Here is a 15757-nt window from a genome sequence, read left to right as displayed (position 1 = left end):
TCAAGTTTAGGTTTAGGTTTAGGTTAGGGAGTTGAGATTAGGATTAGGTGTAGGTTTTACTTTAAGGAATTGAGTTTAGGTTATAGGTTTAGGTAATAGGTTTTGAGATTTGGGAATAGTTTTAGGTTATAAGTATAGGTTTAGGTTAGGTTATAGGTTAAGGTTTAGGGATTTGAGTTTAGGCTATAGGTTTAGGTTTAGGTCTAGGTTTAGGTTTAGGGAATTGAGTTTCGGTTATAGGTTTAGGGAAAGATTAGGTTTAGGTAATAGGTTTTGGGATTTGGAAATAGTTTTAGGTTATAAGTATAAGTTTAGGTTAGGTTATAGGTTTAGGTTAGGTTATAGGTTAAGGTTTACGGATTTGAGTTTAGGTTATAGGATTAGGTTTAGGTTTAGGTTTAGAGATTTGAGTTTAGGTTATAGGTTTAGGTTTAGGTTTATGTTTGGGTTTTGGGATTTGAGAATGGGTTCGGGTTTAGGTTATAGGTTTTGGTTTCGGTTTAGGTTATAGGTTTTGGAATTTGAGAATGGGTTCGTGTTTAGGTTATAAGTTTTGATTTTGGTTTAGGTTTAGGTTATAGGTTTTTGGATTTGAGAATGGGTTATGGTTTAGGTTTAGGTTTTATGTTTAGGTTTAGGTTTAGGTTTAGGTTTGGGTTTTGGGATTTGAGAATGGGTTCGGGTTTAGGTTATAGGTTTTGGTTTCGGTTTCGGTTTAGGTTATAGGTTTTGGTTTAGGTTATAGGTTTTTTGGATTTGAGAATGGGTTCGGGTTTAGGCTATAGGTTTTGGTTTTGGTTTTGGTTTAGGTTTAGGTTATAGGTTATATGTTTTAATTTAGGTTATAGGTTATAGGTTTAGGTTTTAGGTTTTGGTTGTGGTTTTGATTTAGGTTATAGGTTATAGGTTTAGGTTAAGGTTTTAAGGAAAGATAATAGGTTTTGATTTAGTTTATATGTTATAGGCTTAGGTTTTAGGTTTATGTTTAAGTTTTGATTTATGTTATAGGTTATAGGTTTAGGTTTAGGTTATAAGTTTTGGAATTTGAGAATGGGTTCGGGCTTAGGTTATAGGTTTTGATTTTGGTTTAAGTTATAGGTTTTGGGATTTGAGAATGGGTTCGGGTTTAGGTTATAAGTTTTGGTTTTGGTTTAGGTTTACGTTATATGTTTTTAGATTTGAGGATGGGTTATGGTTTAGGTTTAGGAAATCGGGTTCAGGTTCGGGATTGGGTTTAAGTTTGGGTTTTCAAGTTTAGTTTTAGGTTTAGGTTAGGGAGTTGAGATTAGGATTAGGTGTAGGTTTTGCTTTAGGGAATTGAGTTTAGGTTATAGGTTTATGGAAAGGTTAGGTTTAGGTAATAGGTTTTGGGATTTGGGAATAGTTTTATGTTACAAGTATAGGTTTAGGTTAGGTTATAGGTTAAGGTTTAGGGATTTGAGTTTAGGATATAGGTTTAGGATTAGGTCTAGGTTTAGGTTTAGGGAATTGAGTTTAGGTTATAGGTTTAGGGAAAGGTTAGGTTTAGGTTATAGGTTTTGGGATTTGAGAATAGTTTTAGGTTATAAGTATAGGTTTAGGTTAGGTTATAAGTTAAGGTTTAGAGATTTGAGTTTAGGTTATAGGATTAGATTTATGTTTAGGTTTAGGGATTTGAGTTTAGGTTATAGGTTTAGGTTTAGGTTTAGGTTTTATGTTTAGGTTTGGGTTTTGGGATTTGAGAATGGGTTCGGGTTTAGGTTATAGGTTTTGATTTTGGTTTAGGTTATAGGTTTTGGTTTAGGTTATAGGTTTTTTAGATTTGAGAATGGGTTCGGGTTTAGGCTATAGGTTTTGGTTTTGGTTTAGGTTATAGGTTTTGGTTTTAGTTTTGATTATATGTTTTGATTTAGGTTATAGGTTATAGGTTTAGGTTTTAGGTTTTGGTTGTGGTTTTGATTTAGGTTATAAGTTATAGGTTTAGGTTAAGGTTTTAGGGAAAAGTAATAGGTTTTGATTTAGGTTATAGGTTATAGGTTTAGGTTATAGGTTTAGGTTTAGGTTTTGATTTATGTTATAGGTTATAGATTTAGGTTTAAGTTTAGGTTTAGGTTATAAGTTTTGGAATTTGAGAATGGGTTCGGGTTTAGGTTATAGGTTTTGGTTTTGGTTATATGTTTAGGTTTAGGTTATAGGTTTTGGGATTTGAGAATGGGTTCGGGCTTAGGTTATAGGTTTTGGTTTTGGTTTAGGTTATAGGTTTTGGGATTTGAGAATGGGTTCGGGTTTAGGTTATAAGTTTTGGTTTTGGTTTAGGTTTAGGTTATAGGTTTTTGGATTTGAGAATGGGTTATGGTTTAGGTCTAGAAAATCGGGTTCAGGTTCGGGATTGGGTTTAAGTTTGGGTTTTCAAGTTTAGGTTTAGGTTTAGGTTAGGGAGTTAAGATTAGGATTAGGTGTAGGTTTAGGTTTAGGGAAAGGTTAGGTTTAGGTAATAGGTTTTGGGATTTGGGAATAATTTTGGGTTATAAGTATAGGTTTAGGTTAGGTTATAGGTTAAGGTTTAGGGATTTGAGTTTAGGCTATAGGTTTAGGTTTAGGTCTAGGTTGAGATTTAGGGAATTGAGTTTAGGTTATAGGTTTAGGTTTAGGTTTCGGTTTGGGTTTTGGGATTTGAGAATGGGTTCGGGTTTAGGTTATAGGTTTTGGTTTTGGTTTAGGTTATAGGTTTTGGGATTTGATAATGGGTTCGGGTTTAGGTTATAGGTTTTGGTTCTGGTTATAAATTATAAGTTATAGGTTAAGGTTTAGGTTTAGGTTATAGGTTTTTGGATTTGAGAATGAGTTCGGGTTTAGGCTATAGGTTTTGGCTTTGGTTTAGGTTATAGGTTTGGTTTAGGTTATAGGTTTTGGGATTTCGGAATAGTTTTAGGTTATAAGTATAGGTTTAGGTTAGGTTATAGGTTAAGGTTTAGGGATTTGAGTTTAGGCTATCGGTTTAGGTTTAGGAAATCAGGTTTGGGTTCGGGATCGGGTTTATGTTTGGGTTTTCAAGTTTAGGTATAGGTTTAGGTTAGTGAGTTAAGATTAGGATTAGGAGTAGGTTTAGGTTTAGGAATTTGAGAATACATTTAGGTTACAGGTTTAGGTTTAGGTTTTAGGTTTTAGGTTAATATTATATGTTTAGGTTAAGATTTCGATTTAAGTTAAGGCTGAGGTTTAGGTTATAGGTTAAGGTTTTAGGTCATAGGTTTTGGTTTAGGTTAAGGTTATAGGTATAGGTTAAGGTTTAGGTTTAGGTTATAAGATATAGGTTTAGGGAATTGAGAATAGGTTAAGGTTTAAGTTTAGGAAATCGGGTTTGGGTTCAGAATCGGGTTTATGTTTGAGTTTTCAAGTTTAGGTATAGGTTTAAGTTAGGGAGTTAAGATTAGGATTAGGTGTAGGTTTAGGTTTAGGGATTTGAGAATACATTTAGGTTATAGGTTTAGGTTTAGGTTATAGGTTTTAGGTTAAAGTTATATGTTTAGGTTGAGGTTTAGGTTTAAGTTAAGGTTGAGGTTTAGGTTATAGGTTAAGGTTTTAGGTCATAGGTTTTGGTTTAGGTTAAGGTTATAGGTATAGGTTAAGGTTTAGGTTTAAGTTATAAGATATAGGTTTAGGGAATTGAGAATAGGTTAAGGTTTAGGTTTAGGTTTTGGGTTTAGGTTTAGGTTAAGGTTGAGGTTTAGATTTTAGGTTAAGGTTTTAGGTCATAGGTTTTGGTTTTGGTTAAGGGTATGGTCCCTGCAAATACAGATATAAACAAGGCCATCCGACGCAAATGCCAGGCCCTTCCAATGCTATCTATAAAAAATGGACAGCTTCATCATGGTCATAATAGCGGTTCCCTCTTTCCAGGGAACCCCGCTCTTCCGAATAGCTCCGACGCACATCCGGGTCTGCTCCATTAATTTCGATCAAATACATAAACACGGCCTGTCCAAATGGCCAGGCCCCTCTAATGTTGTCCATAGGAAATGGACAGCTTCATCATGGTCATAACAGCGGTTCCCACCTTCCAGGGACCCCCGCTCATCCGGATAGCTCCGACGCACATCCGTGTCTGCTCCATTAATTTCGAGCAAATTTAATGGAGCAAATACATAACCACTTGGTCCCAAATACTTACTTTATAAAAAAAAAATCTCCTCTGTTTTCTCAAATTTTCCATTTCGATCTTTTTTGGCCCAAATCCATGTCAATGCATGAGAATCATGCATAAACATGGATTTTAAGCAAAATACATAAGGAGAATTACAACATAGATATCATGCACACGATATCATATAATGTATTGTTTAATGAACTACACGTGTGCATTCTTGACAAGAGACGTACCAAATGCTTGAATCTGAAATATGCAGCTCCAACCCTCCCACATGCAACATCCACTTGAAAGAATGCGCATAACCGTCATACTTGAGTAATCAATACAAGAATGTATAAGTAAAACTATAAAACTAGAGATATTCACTGCATTTTCAGGATCTCCTTCATAGTTGATGATTCATTCTAAAGCCCTTCTCCCTCCACCTTTACCCGGGCTTGGGACCGGCAATGCAAGGAGTTGCATTGGCGGAGTTAAAAAAGGGCTTAGGCCCCGTTTGGTTTTCAAAAAAAAAAATGTTTTCATAAATACTAATGTGATGACCAAATGGAGCCTAAGACTATAAATACGTTCAAATATACAACATTCTAACTCAATAATAGCCTTTAATTGTATATACGACAACATTCTAACCCAAACTTTAGCATGAATATCAAACCTCTCATCAAACAGATTGGCTAATCTCCAAGCATAGGATCCATTGTTAAGCCACCTAATTGCATTAAGCAAATCAGTCATAATTACCAGCCAATTTTCTTTTTTCCTTTTCACTATTCCACAAAATGGGTTTTTACAATGTGTTTCAAGCATCTCAATGAAACACATTACAATCTTCTAAAATGAATACATCTTCCTGTCTTCTTGGCATTCCTCTGAGAAACCAAGTATTCTAGCAAGTTTGACAACTTGATCAAAACTTCAGCTTCCATAATGTAGAAATTGCTTAGTTGCATTATTCAACCATAGGAAAATTAGAAAATGAAAATGCTAAAAATACTCATGACAGAATCTGTTCAGGATTGGAAGTAAACCATGATTGGCTGCTACCTATAGGAACCCAGAAGAATGTGGCCTTGCAGGTGTAAGGAAGAGACCTGAATTAGTTTAAAGTATTCTAAGTTTCATGATTCCAAGTATGAAAATCAAATTTCCATCAACAAATAGCACTTAGTTCTACAGTAGAAGTTAGGGTGGGGGAAGATGTAGAAAGATGATAGTTCATATTTTACACTATGTTTGGAGGAAAAATTTCTCCTACAAACCAGTTTTCATGAGAACATGTGAGAACCCTTCAAGAACTAATCCCATGTGTACCTTTCATCTGGCTTGGATGAAGGATCATGTAAAAAATCAGGCTGTTTTGTAACTTATTTGGGCCCCAGTGAAAATCAAGGGCAGGGTGCCGTCTCGCTTTGGTTCCCTTTGCTGTGGCTCACCTAAATTTTGAATCAGGCTGATTTTTGGGCCTAGAGATTTCATGAGGTAACACATCTGATGAATGGGTTGGATGTCATGCACACAATACACGGGATGAGTTCTCACAGAAGTTATTTACAGACTGGTTAATAGGAGATCATTACAAAAGAGTATATTGACAAGTTCAGTTTAATCAAGAGAATATAAAAGGTTTTAAGATGTTTCCTAATAGTCATGACTCATGATGCATGAGTATCCATCAAGTTGCAGTTAAGTTTCACACAAGTCCAACTTGAAAGTAATATATTGCAATTTGGTTCCCTGAGTCCAAGACACTCAGAATGAAGAACCAATCCACCTTGCAATTGGGGTGAGAGTGAGAAGCAAGAACTGCATCAGGCAGGATCCTATATCCCAATTTTTCTACTCAATATAGCAAGTGGGATAGGAACAACACTGAAAGCTGCCTTCTTCATTGTTCCTAACTGATTGGCAAATCTCCAAGCATAGGATCCATTGTTCCTAACTGATATATATACCACATGCCTTGATGCATCAAGATCAAAACTTGATAATTTCCTTGTTCACAGAAGCACATAAACAACTTCTATTGAAAGTAGAAAGGATGTGAAACTAGTACCTGTTGGCTATATGGAATGATACAAATGACTGGAAATGAAACTTCAACCTGCCTTCTTCATCCTATGCCTTGGCACCATGCTTGGAATCCAAACCCCTGCCTCAGCGAAGAATAATGATAAGAGATGGACTGCCAACAGATGCTAGAGGTGGAGGGACCACTTGGATATCTTCTGTGTCTTCCCAAAGAAAAAAGAATTTGGTTTTATGTCCAAACAAGTTTGCATGAAACCCAATTATTCTTGCTAATAGAAAGAGACAGCCCTGCAGAGAAGGAAGCAGATGAGCATGATTAAGCATACATGGTATCAACAGGAAGAATGTATGTATGAGTCATTAAAAAGATCCTGGAGATATATGATCCTCAACATTACACATGTATGGTATCATCAGGTTGGTAGTTTGTGCAAGCCACACCTAATATTTCGTGATCCAAACCATTACTCTCATGGGCTGCCAGAGTAGATGGACTGTTGCTAAAAATCCCCAGATGGAACAATCCTAGCCCGTCTATTGCTGACCTGTAAATAGACTGCTAAGAAGAAAAATATGGACATAGTCCATATCCAATTGAAAGAGATTTTGGGACATGGCCCATTGAAGGACGAGTCCATTGGATCAATGGTTTTAATCACTGAAACATGGGCCTCACTTCTACAAGCTGAAGACCCAAGGGTACTAGGCATAACCTTGGGTTGTTTTCATTGTTATCGTCATCATTATCATCCTTCCTTTACCACAGTTGCCCACATTCATCAACCCTCCTTTACTAGGGCTAGGGTCTGTTAGTGAGATTGTTACCAGGCGAGTTTAATCAGTAACATGATCCATAACACAAAAAGATAATAGCACCTGTATAGGCATTTTTCACTTCAAGTGACAAGTCATTGATGAGGAATTCCTCTGGTGGAAGCCCAAATAGCTTCTGGAATGCTGAGTTTGTCTGCAGTGACCGCAAAATTATCTACAAATATTTTCAAATGTTGATAAAATAAATGAGAAAAACAAGAGTAGAAAAATGAATATGTAGCATGGGTAATAAGAATCCAAAAGCAAGAACAGTCATTCACCTTCTTCCGGACCTCCTCCATCTTTGTTGTGTACTCTTTAACAATATCAATACCTCTTGTATTGTTCAAAAAGGTTCGTAAGTGCAACTTAGACTAGCATGCCTAAGCTAACTTTCCCTGAAGAGGAATCCATATATCTGCCAGTTCAGCCAAATTAGATTTTATGAAATTGATTTCAGTGTGTCCGAGGGATGTTGCTTCATCGAAGGGCCATCAAAATCAAACACTTCCACATCCATCATAGATGGAGGCTCATCCATTGCATCAAATTCAAATATTTCTGCAAGCACAACAAAATTCGATAATAAAAATCCATACATGAGAAATTGGGATCATGAGTTGGTTGTCTGTTCTACTAGGAACTTTCCAACAAAAGTGCTGCTGCTGCTATCTTCTTGTAGCTAGGACTGCAATGGGCTAGCCTGGCTCTTCAGGATTCCTGTCAGAACTTTATGACTGCAAATTGGACCAAGGCATGATACTTGGGCCCAAGGAATAAACATCCATGCCCATGACAATGTTTAACAACTTTTTCAATTGAAGCCTGTTCCAGGTCTGGATGTGATTGGTGATAAACAGTAAGCCTGAACCTGAATTTCAAGTTTTGATAACAGTCTTTCCTGACCTCGGGCTGAACCACACATTCAATTGTCCCTTTGCCATATCCTAAGTGGCATCACTGATATGCTCATTACATTAACAGTACAAATACAAAACAGAGAAATTACAATAGCTTACCATTCCATTGAGGATCTAGCATTTGGAACTTGATTGAGCTGGTTCTTGTTTTACCATTGCAGGTCAATATCACATATGGGTCTGAAAATCCAGTTGAATCCACAGCTGCTACATTGGTTCCTTCAATCAAGGCAACAGTTAGCAACCACCTATCCATCTGTGCTTTGACTCCATGATCGCTGCCTAAAATTCAAGATGGCAATGATTCAAGTTATTTACCAGAAAGTATGCAACCACGTAAACTTAAAATTTGCAAGAGAAAAACATGTATATTTTTGTCAATCAAAGATGCTGCAGCTAAGAAAACCAAAATCTTGATGGCCCTGAACAAGACAAAGAAAGTGGGTACAATTATTAAAAGCAAAAGCATGCTTAAGTTTTTTTTTTTTGTGTGTGTGTGTGTGTGTATTCTGAAACTCATCCATTTTTTAAAGAAAAATGCAGGATTAACATATCTGAAACTTGTCCATTTGTAACAATTCCCCTCAAAATAAACTCTTAGAGCTGGCATTTCAGCCAGGAAAATATATATTTAGGAAGTCAGGTATCAGAATATATGCCTTCATGTGTGAGTATTAATATTGTGGTTGGTATGGTTAAGAAAAATGAATTCATTCCCAATCATACTTTACATAAACACTCAAAATTAATACTATCATGCACTGATATTAGAATCAAGAACCCTCATGGTAAGAGGAATTATAGCTCCATAATGCACTAGGTCATGCTTACCATTCTCGTGTGCTCAGTTCATAGAAGTCAGACCCATAGTGTGGAGATCTGGATCCCAGCAGGTTCATCTGACTGGCTCCAACATAGACAAAGGACAGCCTAAAATCCCCCAGATTGTAAGATCTCAGCCTTCCAAACCTTGGAAATTCCACCAAATTAATTTTTTTTCAACTCTTAAAGATAAGGATCTTCTCTAATCTTGAAGAGTTATTGGGGTATCACCCATCCATGATGGGGCCCATAAGATAAATTGCCACGGTGACGACCATGGGCTGCACGTGTATGGACAGGGAACAGGAACGTGTATATATCCTGACGCATCATGGCCCTACAATTCCTCCTGCTGCACAATACTCCCTTTTAACTAAGTGAAATCAAGCTGATCTGTAAGTAAAGGAGTTTACCTCTTTGCATTCTAGCCTGCATAAAGCGAGATATATTCTCTAGGACACGTTCACCTTGAAGAACCAAAACCCCACACACAACCACTTCCCCAATTGAGTCCGGCAAGTCTAATCCCTAAACTTGAGCCCTTGGATAGTGTTGGGCATAGCTAGCATGATATGTGTGAAAACATACTGTCCCATAAAAATAGCTGAGACTACAGTAAAATTCCCGAAATACCTAATAGCCAGCTTCCAATCGGACTGTCGCACCGTCTGTAGAGAAGCCAATATCTGCTCCTTATCAGTCCCAAGGTCTTTCGAATCAACAAGTTTTACATTCTGAGCTAACAATTTTGCAAACTGCTCGGAGCTGTCATTGAGATCTTGTCAGGCCCCACTTTCGATCATGCCTTTCATTATGGTGCTCTGTAGAAAATTACAAGATACAGATTTATCATGCAAGATATATATGTTGGGCAAGTGATATTACAGGATACAGAAACAGAGATTTCAATGGCCCATCCGACCGCAACTGATTTCGAAAATAGAGAGAGAGAGAGAGAGAGAGAGAGAGAGAGAGAGAGACTAACCGTTATTCTCCTTCTTGCGGCGAAAGGGCATTTTGAAAACGCTAGCGAGAGAGAGAGCTTGGGAAACAGAGAGCAGGGAATGCGGCCGAGAGACGGGGAGAGGGTGAGGGACAGTGAGAGATCGAGAGATGGCGAGGGAGAGGCTGAGTGCGAGAGAGGCTAAGACAGTGAGGGAGCTGGGAGATGGAGAGAGGGAGAAATGGGCGGACGCAAAAACCCTCGTTTTGAGAGGTATGTGGGCGGGAGAAAATGGCGGAATGAAATTTGGGGAGGGGCGCATGACGGACGGCTCATGAGGACCGTGGGCTTTAGGACTGTGGGGCCCACCATGATGTATGTTATTTATCCAATCCGTCTATTAAATTTAAAATATTATTTTAAGGGTTGATGCAAAAAATGAGTCAGATTAAAGCAGTAATAAGACCACACAACATACTAACAATAGATATTTAATTTTTATGATTTCTTATTGTGTGGTCCACTTAGACCTTTAATCTACATGACGTTTGGCCTAATCCACTAAAATTATATATCAGAATTTATAGATGGATTAGATCAAACATATATATTTCAATGGGTCCCATGGAGCCCCTTAAGCATCATCAATATCTAATACGGCTATGGTGAGAGGTAGGCTTTAGGTACGGATCAATCAGGTTTCAGCTGCGAACTAAATCCGTAGCAAAATTACTACGGATTAGATCCGTAGCTAAAGGTTTTCAAAGTTCGTGGCCTTTGATTGATTTTTTGGTAGTGCTAACATTGCAGTTGATTTTTAAAAAAAATTAAAAAAATTTAAAAAAAAAAAAAAAGATGGGACTCCCTACATGGCTTAATGGTAGATGCATTTCAACACAGAAATCATTGAGATCGAAGACCCATGTGGGGTGCATGTGTGTGTAAAAAAAAAAAAAATGTAAGGATGTATTATAGCAAACCTCTTCATCTACACATTATAAATTAAGTTCATGATTTTTATTAATCACAAATTTAAATAAACAAAAACAAAACTCATACATATTTCACAATCATCAAACATTATCAGAAGAAAAGTGAAAAATATATATATGATCATAAAATGTGGTTTACTTCAAATTTTCATGTTCGAACCGCCACAACATCATGGCCACAGGTGTGATGATTCAATCACAACCGTTCAACGCGGCAAGAAGAAAAAAATCAAGCATTGTGCACAATCAATCATAAAACCCAAATCAATTCTCAAACGCGCATTCTTCGATCACCATGCACATACGGATCATTCATCCGTTGGACCTCCATGGCACCAAACACGCCATACGTCGTACTCTCATCATCGAGGCCGGCATTTTCATCGTCGTCGCTGGCCTGATCAAGGGCCATTAAGTCTTCCCCATACCTAACACTCTTTATCCTCATCTCCATCACCCTAGGCTGGGACCCCTTAAGAAGATTGACCACTTCTTCCATGGTGGGCCGCTTCTCGGGCTCGCCCTGCACACATAAGGCAGCCACATTGATAGCTTGTTTGAGCTGGTCCTCATCGAAGTTCCCACGAAGCTTCGGATCAGCGAGGTCTTTGAACCGTCCTTTAATGATGAGTGGCTCAGCCCACTCGGTTATGGTTCGCTTAATGCCGCCGGGGAGTTTTTCGATTGGTTTTCTACCGGTGATTATCTCCAGGAGGAGGATTCCGAAGCTGTAGACGTCGCAGCTCTCAGAGACTTTGCCCCACATGGCGTACTCTGGGGCGAGGTAGCCGAGTGTTCCTTTCACCCGAGTCGTCATGTGGCTAACGCCTTCTGGGATCAGCTTAGCAAACCCAAAATCAGCAACCAATGGTTCAAAATTCGAGTCCAGGAGCACATTGCTGGCCTTTATGTCCCTGTGGATTATGTGGGGTGTGACCTCATGGTGCAAGTACCTGAAATGGAAAATGGATATTAGTTCATTTACCATAAAGAGATTTAAGCATGGATTGCTAACTCGTCCGAGTCAACACAGATGCAATTGAGTCTGATACACTCTTCTTCCTCTACTGTGGGGAAAAAAATCATCAGGGCAATTGGATTGTCATAAAGATCAGTGACTGAACATACCTTTTTTAAATGATCATGTGCATCCTAGATATTTTGGATTATCCGATCACTTATGGATGGTCTAGATTTGGGGATGTGAATGCCAAATAGCCCAAATGCAACCACTTGCATGGGAAGGTTTTGATGTAGAGCAGGTCGGGGACAATTACAGGGTGAAGATGGACCAGAGAAGGCCCAATCAAAGGCAGAAATGATCCAGACCGTTAGAACATTAAAACAATCATATCTCACAAACCGGAATGAATTATTCCACATACCATATATGATTTTGGGTAGAAGAAGCTACTTTAGCTACCCAACTCCATGCCAAATTTGCAAAATTACATCAGATCGATGGTCAAAAATCTATTTTATTTCCGTTTTTATTATTTATAGTAAGTTTTAATTCAATCATAAATTTTAATCCTTTTAAGTTTTAGGAGTTGTGTCCAACATGAAGAATACTTAGAAAAATTAGAAGAATATCATGGTTAAGCCAAATAGAACATTTGCTATTTTTGGCCGAAAACTATAGGGTCTAGTGGAAATCACAGTAAGTTTTTTATTTATAGTAAGTCACGATTTTATGGAGCTTGAGTTGTAGTTTGATTCCGAAACTTCTTCTTAGGTTTCACGGGGATTGTAAACTTGTTTTTTATAATCAATCAATTTAATTGGGATTTTATTATAATTATTTCTATTTTCTATCTATCCTTATAGATTCGAAGAATCTCTGCGAGGAGTTTAGAGAAGCTCCATGGATTCAGAGTAATTATTCCCTGAGGAAGACAGTGCCCGACCTCATCATCCCCATCCCTGCATCAGGTTTCCCATACGGTTAACCCACCATACCACTACTCTAAACAAAATGTTCACAATTGAAATTGATTGTGCATCCAAACGCGACCATGAGGGATTTGCATCACTTACACTAGGCCTTCTGCAGAGCCCATCGCGACGTTCATCCTCCTCCTCCAGTCTAGCTGGACTTCGCCGGCGAACTGGCCATGTAAATGAGAAAGCAAGCTGAGATTAGGCATGTAGTCATATACAATCAGCCGTTGATCGGTCCCGGCGCAATATCCTCTCAGACCCAGCAGGTTCTTGTGCCGAACCCTTCCAAGGACTTCAACTTCCACCGCAAACTCCATCTCCGCCTTTGAATTCATGGCTTTCAGCTTCTTCACTGCTATCTACACAGTCGTGAAATTTCGAAGAAATGGTCAGTTCCATTGCATGCATGCAAATACACAGCATTATATCTACTTTATATGGTGCTAATTCCACACGTGTGTAGGAGCCGTACTCATGCACACTCTGGAGCATGTTTCATGATCTGACATGTGTGAGATCTGAGCTTTCCATCAGATGTGTAAGCTGTTTAGAACTTTCCATGAAGATCAGGCCATTTGGCACCTCAGGTGGGCCATAGCGCATAAAAAATGAACGGCGAGCATATAATTGCACGTGTTGCAAACCTTATGGAAAGCTCGGATCTCATACACGTGTTTCATATTTGCGCGTGTGCACGCGTGTGGATGTCTAGGAGCCCTAAATGCGTGTGGAATTAGCAAAATCATGTTATATTGCATTAGGCTTGCCATGCACAGGCAGCTACACTTGCCAATATGGAACACGTGTAAGATCAGATCCTTCTATCAGGTAGGCTACACTATTTAGATTTTCTGACCAAAAATTCAGGCCATTTCACACTTCTGGTGGGCCACAGCATGGGAAACAAATAGATGGCAATAGAAAAATGTTTTGACCGTCGTTTTTGTTTGTATGTTGTGGCACACCTGAGGAGAGAAACGGAAGCGGATTGTGTGGTGTGCCACGCACCACCGTAGTGTGTTGACGTTACCAAGTTCTATACGACCCACCATGATGTATGTGTTATATCCAAACCATATGTCCATTTGGCGAGATCATTTTAGGTCTTGTAGCCAAAAATGAGACAGATCCAAACCTCAAGAGGACCACACCACATAAAGCAGTGAATATTGAACATCTACCATTGAAAACTTCTCAGGGTCAAAGAAGTTTTGGATCAATATGATATTTGTTTTTTCGCTTCATCCAGGTGTATCTGACCTTATAAACAGTTTAGATGTCAAACAAACAATATGGTGGGCCCTAGGAAGGTTTCAACAGTATTAATAATTGTCCCTACTACTGTCTGTGGTGTGGTTTCAGCTTTATATCTATCTCATGTTTGGGATCATAATCTAAAACGATCTCGTAAAATGAATGGACGGTGTGGATATAACACATACATCATGGTAAGCCTCACAGAACTTGGTGACGTCAACACACCACCGAGGTAGGTGATGTGTGGCACACCACGCAATCGGCTTCCGTTTTGGGGGAGTAGCCATTCCGTTTCCTCCGAGAGAAACTGCCTATTTTTTAGCCTACGCCTACGCAACCGGACCTAGACAGGGTGACAGACCATGCAAGTTAGACTCCAATCCAGTCATGTTTTAAGGGTCATCTTTTACAATGTGTGTTTGTTTCGCATGAGCAGCATGCATGCTCATAGATCATGTGTACCCAGGTAGACCCAACTCAGCCAAAAAACTACCCATCAGCTAGGCTGCACCCATAGGCGGTCCACGGCCCAAAAATCACATTAAACATATAACACTGACCACAAACATATGCCCATCTCCCTTTTTCTTCTTTTTTTACACACCCTCCTGTTTAATGTCGACCATAGATGATTGTTTTTAAATCTTATGGGCCATGGCCGGTGAATGGACGGTTCTGATCATTCAATTATGACCCTAACCATTGACACATGCTAGATGTACAAGACCCAAAAAAATAAAAAATAAAAAAAATAAAAAAACTCACTTGGAGGCCATCATTCGTTTTTCCCCAGTACACACTCCCAAATCCTCCTTCTCCAAGCATGTTATCTTCACTGAATCCATTGGTGGCTTGATACAACTCCTTGTATGTGAATATCCTCCACGAACTGCTTGCTCCAGTCGGCACAAACCTATTCACCAAAACCCAAAATCCAAACGGTCCAAAACATTTTTAAAAATATCATCTAGGTTTAGGGGCACACACGCAAAAAAGCTATACACCAAACAACTGTGTATATATGCAATCTTACCCTTCTACTTTCTCTGCCCCACAACAAGAGCTCAATGACGACCCCATATGGGACGTCTCCAAATCTAGCTGACCTTCTCCAAATTTAGAGGTTTTTCTTTCTTCTTTCCCTCTATCAATCTACTGATTCAGAGGAATGGAGGATGCAATGTGAGGAAGTTTGTACTTTAAATCCTGTGAAGGGCATTTTGGTCATTTGCTAGTTGGATGCAGCCGTCTTAGGCCGGCCGTTTTTTATAGGGACAAAATATTTAACGGTTAAAACTAAGGAGAGGGTGGCGGATATGTTGGGAGTGGAATAGATGGGAAATCTGGCTGAGGACGTTGAACTGTGCTTATGCATGCATGTAACCCTACACCTATTCTATATGCATGTCAATCCAGACCGTTCAAATTGTGGGACAGATGGTAGATGGGTCATATCCAAAAACCCACTCTTGTTCGATTGATGGGAATTAAATGGATGGTTAAAAAAATAATCACTGGATGGAGTTTGATATGCAAGATCTGAATTGGAAACAGTTGAATCAGTGTGAAATTTGGCTTGTGCCATATCTAGAGGAGGCCTCACAATTTGAATGGTCTGGATTGATGTAGGAGCATCTAATATGTACTTCTTTAAGAAAATAAGATTAAATTATAATTTGGTCCACCACCATAGAAGCAGCATTTCCATCTTCTTTAGTGCAGAGTCTTGTGTCCACCACGTGGACGCCTGAGAAGGGGCGATGACGCAAGTCGGGCCACTAACTAGAAATCTACAGTCACGTTTTTCTCCTTAAATTGTTGGAACCTTTCCAAATCCAACGGCTAAACGACACCATTTCACAATATTTTAATACAAAAACCATGAGCTGAAGCCTCTTTCCGGACCTTT

The 15757-nt window shown here is 38.8% G+C and overlaps 1 protein-coding gene and 1 pseudogene across 1 annotated transcript; both read right to left on the bottom strand.

The window, feature by feature from the left end:
- Positions 1–5981: 5981 nt before the first annotated feature.
- On the bottom strand, positions 5982–9980 carry LOC131217638 (C2 and GRAM domain-containing protein At1g03370-like; annotated as a pseudogene).
- A 799-nt stretch (positions 9981–10779) lies between these two features.
- LOC131217129 (PTI1-like tyrosine-protein kinase At3g15890) lies at positions 10780–14985 on the bottom strand. Its single transcript, XM_058211903.1, has 4 exons — positions 14882–14985; positions 14614–14761; positions 12688–12950; positions 10780–11603 (listed from the first exon to the last, which is right to left on the bottom strand). The coding sequence occupies exons 1-4, from the start codon at positions 14926–14928 to the stop codon at positions 10922–10924; spliced, it is 1140 nt and encodes a 379-aa protein (XP_058067886.1). The 5' UTR covers positions 14929–14985; the 3' UTR covers positions 10780–10921.
- Positions 14986–15757: the final 772 nt, after the last annotated feature.

Source organism: Magnolia sinica, chromosome 10 (genome assembly GCF_029962835.1).
Source record: "Magnolia sinica isolate HGM2019 chromosome 10, MsV1, whole genome shotgun sequence".
NCBI lineage: Eukaryota > Viridiplantae > Streptophyta > Magnoliopsida > Magnoliales > Magnoliaceae > Magnolia > Magnolia sinica.
Note: the sequence above shows the minus strand (reverse complement) of the source record. Positions and strands in the feature narration are given on the sequence as shown.

Excerpts from the sequence above, each read along its gene's own strand:
- LOC131217129 (XM_058211903.1), bottom strand. The coding sequence starts at position 14,928 with ATGGGGTCGTCATTGAGCTCTTGTTGTGGGGCAGAGAAAGTAGAAGG. Across the intron at positions 14,762-14,881 it reads GGGGCAGAGAAAGTAGAAGG|GTTTGTGCCGACTGGAGCAA; the intron begins GTAAGATTGCAT and ends TTTGGTGAATAG. Across the intron at positions 11,604-12,687 it reads GGCTCTGCAGAAGGCCTAGT|GTACTTGCACCATGAGGTCA; the intron begins GTAAGTGATGCA and ends TTTCCATTTCAG.